This window comes from Rhinatrema bivittatum, chromosome 16 (genome assembly GCF_901001135.1).
Source record: "Rhinatrema bivittatum chromosome 16, aRhiBiv1.1, whole genome shotgun sequence".
NCBI classification, from domain to species: Eukaryota; Metazoa; Chordata; class Amphibia; order Gymnophiona; family Rhinatrematidae; genus Rhinatrema; species Rhinatrema bivittatum.
This window is the reverse complement of record NC_042630.1, coordinates 10,305,514-10,316,229: the sequence shown is the minus strand read 5'-3', so window position 1 is coordinate 10,316,229 and position 10,716 is coordinate 10,305,514. Positions and strand designations below refer to the sequence as shown.

Below are 10,716 nucleotides of genomic sequence, written 5' to 3'. Positions count from 1 at the left end.
CGCCGTGAATGTCACAGCTAAGGGCAACGGCTGCGAAAGGCACTAACCAATCTTCTTATTCTCTCCGCACACTGAGAATAGGGAAACAACGGCTTATTGTTTTATTTTTCCCTTTAGCCGGAAACACAGTGCCAACAAGTCTTCAGGACCACACTCAGGTAACACTGCTTTGAGTACGCCTTTGGAAGACTGTGTGGCTGGTCCCTTCCCGTTTTATTTAATTACACTGAGGAAAGAAGATCCTACTGACCGCAGATCCAGCATCCACCTCGACTGCAGGATCTGGAAGGGATCTGGCAACCAAGCTACAAAGTCTTTGAGCTTACGTATTCTTGCACCGCAGCTGAAGTTCAGCTAGATCAACTCGGGGGAAAGAACAAGGTTCAAAACAACAGAAAGTGTCCACGTAACACAGACAGAGAAAGAGACAGCTACGAGACAACGCTTGAGTAGAGAAAACTACCGTAGGTGTTTAATAAAGGAAAATACAAATAATAAGACACTTACTACTATTTATTGATTGTATTTATTTAGGCAATTTTATATACCGACATTCATATTGATTTCATGTCGGTTTACAATACAATAAAACTAAGCATAAATACAGCATATGAAATCATAATTCTTCAATTTAAAACATGATACAATAAACGCTTAATCAATTAAATATATAGAATAAAATAAATAATACCTTAAAATCCAATAGAACTAATTACAGATAAAAAACTAAAAGTTAAGTAGCCACTAATTTAATTTAACTAAAACTGCACCCGACTAGTTTTAAGTAGAAGATATTTATTTTTTTGGCTCCTGCCTGGAGGCAGGAACTAGAACACCTGCAGAAGGACGGTGAATACAAAGCATCAAATCCTCGAACCTACTGTTCATATTTTGATTGATACTTAACGCCTTAAATAATTAGTACTTACAAAAAAACTTATCCAACAATTATTCTTAAACAGTCATTTTTGATTGAAGGACAGTGAAAATACTGATATTTCAGGAGTCCTTTCATCTTTTAGCAGATCAAAATACATAAAATTAATTAATGATGCCAACGCTGTTTATGGTTATTTGCATCTCATTGTTTATGCTAATAAACCTTATTTGTAATGCAGCAGAAGAAATCCAGCCGTTCAGTAACCCCCTCCCACCTCCCTCCCTACCTGCCTGAGGCAAGATTGGGCGGAGTCCAATCCACCCAATCGGAGAGAGGGCTGCTGAGTGTCTCCCGCCAGCTCCATCCTAAGACTCCGCCTTAACACCCCCTTGGCCCCATGCAGACACCACAGCAAAAGAGGCTTTGCCCTGGCAGGGCGGTTTACATTAAGTCAGAGCTGAAAACCTTATCTGTTCAGATTAGCATATGGTTCAGTTACAACATGCGTCAGTACTCAGCTGTGCTGTTGACTTTGTCAGGATACGTTCTCACTTTTTTTTATTGTTTGAGTAATTTCTGCTGCTGACGTTTCATGCTGTTGACGTTCTGTTTTAATATTGTGTACGTATGGTTGTAAATTACCTAGGACCCTGTGCATCAGGCAATTTTATAAGTTTTTGATAAGCATAAGGACTGTGGAAGAAGTGAGAGAGCGAGAGTGCCCCCTGAGGAAAAATTGTGGAAGGAGACTGTGACGGATTAAGCTGGGACTGCAGAGGCTCTGGGGAATACTGAAGGAGATTACAGTACAACATCCGGGAGGTGGAAGAAAATTGGACTGTGAGCCATTTGTGATCCGACCATGATGGCAAGTGAAGTGGCTATGCGAACAGACTGTGATTTGATCCAGATGTTTTTCTTACTGCTATTGTTTAAAATAAATTATTTTTTTTGGAGCACAGGTAAGGCGTGGACTTTGCACTTTTTGGGAGAGCATCTTCAGCCCAGTTTGGGCACTGCAGCATGGTTCTGCTCCCCCCCCCCCCCCAGGCCCACATTTCCCTGAAAGTCTGTGTGATCCCCCCACCCTGGCAGAGCCTCTCCGAAGCTCCCCAGTGCTGGCAAGGAGGCAAAACTTCAAACAAATAAACCCAAATGACCCCCAGGTAATTAATGAATTTGAAAAGTGTTAGTCGTCGAACACAATTGAGCACACATTTTATACAAAGGAGTGCCCCCCCATATTGCTACGATGACAGTTTGCACGGTGAGGTATCTGAATGTCTCTATCATATCCCCTCTGTCTTTCCTCTCCTCCAGGGTATTCATATTTTGGTCCCTAACTAACACAGATGGGGCAAACGGCAGGAGGAAACCAGACGGCTTTCGCTGAGTTCATCCTGTTGGGCTTCTCGGACCTGTCTCTGCAGCTGCAGTGTTTCCTGTTCTCACTCTTCCTAATTATTTATATAATCACCCTCTGGGGCAACGCAATGCTCATCACCGTGGTGACTCTGAACTCTGCCCTCCACACCCCCATGTACTACTTCCTCCGTAACCTGTCCTTTTTAGAAGTCTGCTACATCTCCACCACTCTCCCCAACATGCTGGCCAACATCTTGATGGAAGACAAAAGCATTTCCTTCCAGGGCTGTGCAATCCAGATGTATTTTTTCCTTTTTCTGGGCACAACTGAGTGTTTCTTCCTAGCAGTAATGGCCTACGATAGATACCTGGCCATCTGTGACCCCCTGCATTACACCACCATCATGAGCCAGACAAAATGTATTCACTTAGTGGCCGGTTCATGGCTGGGTGGGATTGTGCTGTCCATGGGTCAGACAGGTTTTATATTTAGCTTATCGTATTGCGGAGCTAATGAAATTGACCACTTCTTCTGCGACATCCCTCCTGTTTTGAAACTGGCGTGCGCTGACACGTTCCTGAATGAAATCACCATATTTCTGGTCAGCGTTTTAATTCTGCTCCTGCCCTTTCTGCTCATCCTGTTCTCCTACGTTCAGATTGTCTCCTCTATCCTGAGGATCCGATCTGCAGAAGGGAGGCAGAAGGCCTTTTCTACTTGTGCCTCCCACTTGATCTCCGTCTCCTTGTTCTACGGCACGGGGATGTTCACCTATCTGCGGCCCAAATCTAGTCACTCCTCAAACAGCGACAAAGTGCTGGCTCTTTCGTACAGCGTTGTGACCCCCATGTTGAATCCCTTTATCTACAGTTTGAGAAACAAGGATGTAAAAGGGGCCCTACGACAATCAATAGGTAGGAAGTTATTGACTAGAATGTAAGGCTCCAAGCTCCAAGAGGAGTTTTCTAAAAGAATTTTTCTAAAATGATTTTGCAAATACTGTGGCATAATGAATGCTAATTAAAATGACTGTTGACTTTGTATGAGTGAATTGGCATGTCTTTTTTTATGCCTGGGAAATTCTACAATAACCATCATGGAACATGAAATGTAAAGAAATAAATCTTCTGCCTCTTAAATTGACTTACAGCAGTGGTTGATTAGTGAGTTGGTCAGATAATCAAATGATCCCGTTTGGTTGGTTGGCTGACTGCATGGATGGATGGATGGATGATTAGCTGGTTAGAAGGTTGGCTGGCTGGCTGGTTGGTTAATTCATTGGATGAATAATAGGTTGAATGGTTGATTGGTTGTTAGGTTGATAGATAAATGATTGCTTGATTGTATGGATAGATGAATACCTACAATACCGGAATGTAAGCTGCTTTGAAGTACTTGAAAAATAGAATATAAATCAAATAAATAAAAATAAATGAATGACTGTCTGGCTTGTATGGTTGGTTGGTTGGATGAATGGTAAGTTGATTAATTGATTCTTTTCTCAAATTTTAGGTTGATTGGTTGTGAAAATAAATACTTGTAAGATGTTTGGATAGAGTTACTTGGTCAATTGAAAATTGATTAGAAAGATGGATGCTATATTGGTTTAAATGAAAGAAAAAAGATGAACAGAAGCTTAAATGATCAGATAAGGTTTTCAAGTTGATTGATTTATTGAATTATTGATTTGACTGAGTGGCAGATGATTCATCCATTAACTGAGTAACTGAACATCTGAGGTGTTGCAATATTTGTTTCTGAATGTTTCTGAGAGCTAGATAGAGCAAACTTTCTTTTGGATGATATTGTAAAATGCCTGGGGTGAGGCAGGGGTTACCCTGATGCCCTTCTCCAGTAGTTTACACAACAGGAGTTTCCTACCACAACCCCTCACCCTCCGTCCCAATCCTACCCTTCTACTGGGCTAATTGGAAATTTGGGAATTGCCACCCTGTCAGTGTTTCTCTTGGAGGTTTATTTACTTTATTTTTATTTAAAATTACTTCTATACTGCGAGCTCCAATGGTAGCAGCGATTTACAAACTGTAGTAGCTACATACATAATTAAAAATATTCCACGCTTGACAAACAGCAATGTAGACATAGCAAAACTTAACCATAACAAAAACAGTGTCTGAGCTTCTATCTGAACCACTTCTGGTTCTTAGTCTGGCGTGGCATTCAATGACGCATGCCGGGTATTTTATTCCAGCGCACCTGCTCAGTGAATATTTGTCTCAAATTCTTGTTGGAACAACCATGTTTTTTAAAGCCTTCTTAAATAATTTTAGTGTCTGCAAATTGTTCTTAACTGTTCTGGCATGGAGTTCCACAGAGCTGGGCCGGCCACCGAGAAGGCCCGATCTCCAGTCTCACCTAAGTGAGCTTGATGGATGGTTAGGAGGAGGGGCTAGGATGGAAAAATAAAATAAAAACTTTTTCACTCTAGGTAGGATGGAGGATTTTGGGGGGGGGGGGGGGAACAGTGCAAACAGCTGTTTTGTTTAATAAAAAAAGTAGACTTTAGAATAATGTAATAATCTTTGCTTATTCTTTTCTGTTGAGAAAGAAGAGTGGCTGGTTAGCTGTGATGCAATTTGCTAGGTAACAAGGAAGTCACAAAATAATTTATATGCAAACATAGGAGTTTTATGCACACTCTAAAACAGATATCTCTTATGTCAACGAGTACACCTCCTTTCTTTAATTTTCCTAGCCAGATAGGTTCTGAATGTGGACCTCAACAGGTTTAATAGGGATGTGCATTCGTTTCATACGTTTCCCATTATATGCCAATTAGATGTGCATTCGTTTCATACGTTTCATATGTTTCATATTACACGCTTGTATAGGAAACGTATGAAACGAATGCACATCCCTAAGGTTTAATAACTTATGTGATAACTTTTTTCTGTTCCTTTTCACTTACAAGTTTTAATGCTTTTATAGGTAAGTAACAATGAACAAACAATACTGTAAACTCTTTCACCTTGTCCCTTTTAACCTTTTAATTCTTGTTTCTTTTAACCTTCCAGGACATATGGAGCACAGGATCACCCCTAGATAAAAATGCATATCTTGAATAGCATGAAAGATTAAAATCTAATTACAGTTCACTTGTATATTTGGGCAACATTGGCCTGAGCTCATTCTGTACTGAGTTCACACACAACTCGGGCCCATATGGTCTCTCACCAAGGATGTGATCATTAAATTCAGCAATCCAGATCAGCTGCCCTTACGCCATTCCTTCCCCCTCCCCCGGGTTTCATCCTCCAAAAATGTACCGAGATCCTGCTGGCCCTATGGGGACAATTTAAAAAAAATTGGCACCACTCACACTGGAAGAGACTGCTTGATACTTATACAGTCAGTGATGTGCTGCCAGTTTGGTTTTTTTTTAACCAAGGGGCTCTCACCAGCTCTACTGCACTTAGTTAAACCCTCCTTGTTTTCATAAAATTATTTAACTCTATAAAAACTTAATGTCAAAAATTACCGTACATCTTGGCAGATTCTGAAACCTTTTAATGGATCAGCATATATACATTATCTAAAAATATTGTACATGAGCTTTTGAAACCACAGAAGTCCATCTGGACTTGTGTGGTCCCAGTAGCTCATATACAACATTTTTTGAGAGAGAGAGAGAGAGAGATAGCCTAACCATAATGCCCTCACACTAGACTGGTATTTATATCTCTATGGGAGGCCCACCTAGTAACGAGGTGAGGTTTAGGTATTAGTGTAGGGGTTAGGGGCCATTTTGACATTCAAAGTTAGACGCACGAACAGAACAGTGCTCTCTTGTGAAGATTTGATGACCCTCGGCGTGAGGAAACTCACCCAAAGATGAGATTTGTGCAATGTTCTCTCAACCTAGCATGATGTTACCCAGGTAGAGAGTCCATCAAGCTAGGTTGAGAGAACATTGCACAAATCTCATCTTTGAGTGAGTTTCCTCACTCCGAAGGTCATCAAATCTTCACAAGAGAGCACTGTTCTGTTTGTACGTCTCACTTTGAATGTCAAAGTGGCCCCTAACCCCTACACTAATACCTAAACCTCACCTCAAGTTACCAAGTGGGCCTCCCATAGAGATATAAATACCAATCTAGTGTGAGGACATTATGGCTAGTTTCTCTCTCTCTCTCTCTCTCATATTAAAATTCACATTAAAGCCATGCAATACAGAAATTCCCACTCATTTGCATCACACCAAATGTTATGGTGTTTTCGCTTGCATTAAAAGCATTTTTTTGCATGTGAAAACACCTTAATGCATGCGAAAACACCATATAGCACTTTGATAAATGACCCCCATAGTGAGGTAATGTAACTAACCATTTCATTCAAAAAGGATTTAACACATATGGACAGAGAGGGCTGATTGATACCAGTCATTTCTCCTCCCTACCTCTTGAAGGAGCACTCTAAGAAAGCTTTTTCAGACTTGGTGTGGAAGGCACTAAGAATGCAATTTAATTTACAAAATTGGGAGGTTGCAATATTGCAATTAACCCATCCTTCAGTCCCTCAAGAGCAGAGGCAAGGGGAGAAGTGAGAAGGAGAATACACCACCTAGTAACATAGTAGACCTTGGGATATCCAGGTTGGTAACAGCAGGATATAGCTTCCCAGAAACCACCTGGATTGGTGGTGGTCAGGTGCCATCAAGCAAGTCTATGGGGGTCATACGCAACCAGATGTTCAGGCAACGACCTTACTGGTTTTAATAGCTGTTTAGACTATTACAAAGCTGTAATAAATAATGATGCTTGACTGAGACTGGAGCTTGTATGCTCATTTACACAGGATGGTGGAAAACCATAGAAGAAGACAGCAAAAACTGACTTGGATAAGGAGCAATATCCTACAAGCGGTCAAGCTTCTTTGGCTGGCAACGGAGATACAGTGTACACAGGAATAACTGGGCAGAATGGATGGGCCAATTGCTCTTAATCTACCACCATCTACTATGTTATTACATTGCTAATGCCATCTTAGAATCTCATTGAACACAAATGGGGTGCCCAATTAATCCATTTGCCCTTTCCCTGAGCCTCCAGTCCTAGAGGTGAATGAAGCTGTATCCTTGTGCCCATCCCCTTTAGCCACCCATCCACGGAAATGAAAAGCCGCATAACCCTCTTCCCCTAATTGAACACTGTCATCTTTGCTCACTAAATAATTTCCTGCTAACTTTTCTTCTCAGGGCCCCTTTTACTTCTTTATTCCGCAGGCTGTAGATCAGGGGATTTAACATGGGAATCACCACAGCATACATCAGGGCCAGGAGCCTTTCTCCACCAGACACAAACTTTATCTTGGGAAGAACATAGGCAAAAATACCGGTGCTGTAGAACAGGACAACAGAGACTAAGTGGGAGGCACAGGTAGAGAAGGCCTTGTGCCTCCCCTCTGTACTGTGGATTCCCAGGATGGCAGAAAGGATGGGAACATAGGAGGTGATTATCAGGAGGAACGGGATGATTCCCACAAATATGCTGTGTACAGAAACTCCTGTTTCAGCCACATGCTTGTCCCCACAAGCCAGCCTCACCAGCACTGGCACTTCACAGAAGAAGTGGTTAATTCTTGTAGAGCCGCAATACTTTAAGCTGGACACTAGGCAGGCCTGTCCCAGGGCCAGCACCATGGCTCCAACGCATGCAGCTGCCGACAGCCGGACGCAGAGTTTTCCATTCATGATGGCGGTGTAGTGTAAGGGGTTGCAGACAGCCACATACCGATCAAATGCCATCACTGCCAAAAAGTAGCACTCCGTGGTACCCAAGAATATGAAGAAGTAGAGCTGAGTGACGCAGCCCCAGAGCGAGATGCCCCTGCCGTCCACCAGGAGGTCCACCAGCATCTTGGGGATGGTGACAGAAGTGTAGCAGATCTCCAGGAAGGAGAGGTTTCGGAGGAAGAAGTACATGGGAGTTTGGAGGGCGGGGCACACTGTGGTGAGAGCGATGATAAGGACGTTCCCCAGCAAAGCCGCGGCGTAGACCTTCAAGAAGACCACAAAAAGCAAAAGCTGCAGGGACAGGGAGAGGTCAGAAAATCCAAGGAAGGTGAATTTGGCCAGAAACGTCTGGTTTCCGAAGGCCATTTCCCTGTAACAGTACCTCGAGTGCCTGTTTGGTGATGAAGGAGGTCTGTTTTATACGCCTTTAAACTGTTCTCATCTTTAAGCCTAGGATGCAGTCAGTCCCTCTTTACCACAGACATCCCTTTTACAACAATGGCACCGTGCATATCAGTAAACCTGAAGCTTGTTGATGGGAAAAAAAAATTAATCTTCAGAATTTGTTGCACTTTTCAGATCCTGGCCCAGCAAACTCCACATAATAAAACCATTTTATTGCAAGAAGTGGGCATCAGCGACGAAGGCAGGCATGCTAGCATAATTATATCTCTAAAGATACACTAGGGGAGATGCTATGTTGATCTTCATGCAGGCATCACACTGATACGAGTAAAGCTGAAGATCCGGACAGCTGAAGATCAGGAATCGAAAGGATAATTTTAATAACAGGGGTGCAGCGCTAATAATAGACACACATTTTCTGCTCACAAGAAATAAAATATATTTGGGCAAGTATGAAAGGAGACCAATGAATAAGACTTAAAGAAGACCGAAGAAAGGCATAAAATAGACAAGTCAGTGTTTGTATAAGAACATAAAAACATAAGATATGCCATACTGGGTCAGATATGCCATACTGGGTCAGTATCCTGTTTCCAATGGTGGCCAATCCAAGTCACAAGTACCTGGCAAGTACCCAAACATTAAATAGATCTCATGCTACTAATGCCGGCAACAAGCAGTGGCTATTCCCTATTGATTAATAGCAGTTTATGGACTTCACCTTTAGGAATTTATCCAAACCTTTTTTAAACCCAGCTACACTAACCACCTTAACCACATCCTCTGGCAATAAAGCCCAGAGATTAATTGTGCATCGAGTGAAAAATAATTTTCTCCAATTTGTTTTGAATGTGCTACTTGCTAACTTCATGGAGGGTCCCCTAGTCCTTGTATTATCCAAAAGAATAAATAACTGATTCACATTTATCTATTCAAGTTCTTTCATGAACGGGTACATGTGAATTGGTTATTTGTATATATATATATATATATATATATATATATATATATATATATATATATATATATATACTTCCAACTCAAATCTTTTAAGCTAAAGATACTGTAACATACTCCCATAGAACATGAAATAACAGCGACACACAACTTCATAAACTCCCCAGCACCATTTGAAGGTCCAGGCAGCCCTGATACCGTCAGTGGTCCTGGCACGAGTTGTGGGCGGTGGGGTAGAGAATCCTCTGATTTTATTTTACAAGGCAGTTTATCCACTGAGTGGCAGGCTGTGTATGTCTCTTTAGCAGACACTTACTGAATTGCATAGGACTATGTCACTTGTCATAACTAGAAGAGGCCCACGAGCATCAGATGCTTATCCTGCATTTAGTGCGTCTTCCAAGATGTTTTCCTTTCTCTCTCCTTGTTCTTGCCTTCTTGCAGCAGATGAAAGGGGGAGGGGCTCGGGTGGAAAAGACCTGCCGAGGTCATGGACGTAGTGGGAGCGGAGCTGGCTCTTCAACAGCCAGGGAGGAAACTCCGGTGAGAACCTGCGGAGTGTGTCTGTGGATGCCTCCTCCTTTTCCCTCGCCCCCAGGCGAAAGGTTCTATAGGAAACAAACAGAAGTTGGGATATCAAGTAGGGGAGGGCCTAGAAAACTTCTGAAGATCTGCTTAAGTGATCCAGTTTCTGGAGGGAGCCTTCAGGCCAGTCCTGGAGCCCTATTGACGCCTTCTCCTGCGGACCCTGGAGTGCTGATGGTCCATGGAAGAATCTGGAATGCAAGTCCCAAAATGCAGGGTTAGGGTTCAACCAGTCCCGATATCCAAGACTGAATCAAAAGCTTCCCTCCAGGAACTGGGACCCTCGGCAGCTCTGGTTCAGGCTCTGGAACAGGTTAACTCAAAAGCGGATCATAAACAAGTAGAATCGACATCGTGTCGTTCGTCAAAAGAACGAGGGGAAGTGCTTGAAACTGTCAAGACGGTCTCTGTACAGCCCTGTGTACAAATGGCATTCAAATTATGATAATTTACGGATACTTTTTTTTTGTGAGATAGAAAGCCATACTCGCTGGAATTGACACATAATCTCTATTCCCGGCCCTTCCCCTCTCCACCAAACCAAAAATCATTCCTGACCCCTTAATCCCAGCGATCCAGGGTCAGGTTCCAATTCTGGGTGCAACAGTTTGGCCAGCTCTAGGGATAGCTCAGATTATTATTATTATTATTACTTTTTCAGCATCCACTTTCTGGAAGATTTTCAAAGGCCTTTCATCTGTACAGATTGAGCCCCATTGAAATGTCTCCCCTTCGGAGAGTCTAAAAGTCGGCATGGGGCTCACACAATGC

General features: G+C 42.4%; 2 protein-coding genes across 2 annotated transcripts; one reads left to right on the top strand and one right to left on the bottom strand.

Annotated features, from left to right (window-relative positions):
* The first annotated feature begins 2,059 nt into the window (after positions 1–2,059).
* On the top strand, positions 2,060–3,186 carry LOC115078562 (olfactory receptor 10A4-like). The gene has a single exon (XM_029581490.1). It carries the CDS (start codon positions 2,233–2,235, stop codon positions 3,184–3,186), a length of 954 nt encoding a protein of 317 aa, XP_029437350.1. The 5' UTR covers positions 2,060–2,232.
* A 3,303-nt stretch (positions 3,187–6,489) lies between these two features.
* Positions 6,490–9,011, bottom strand: LOC115078563 (olfactory receptor 10A4-like). The gene has a single exon (XM_029581491.1). It carries the CDS (start codon positions 8,362–8,364, stop codon positions 7,417–7,419), a length of 948 nt encoding a protein of 315 aa, XP_029437351.1. The 5' UTR covers positions 8,365–9,011; the 3' UTR covers positions 6,490–7,416.
* Positions 9,012–10,716: the final 1,705 nt, after the last annotated feature.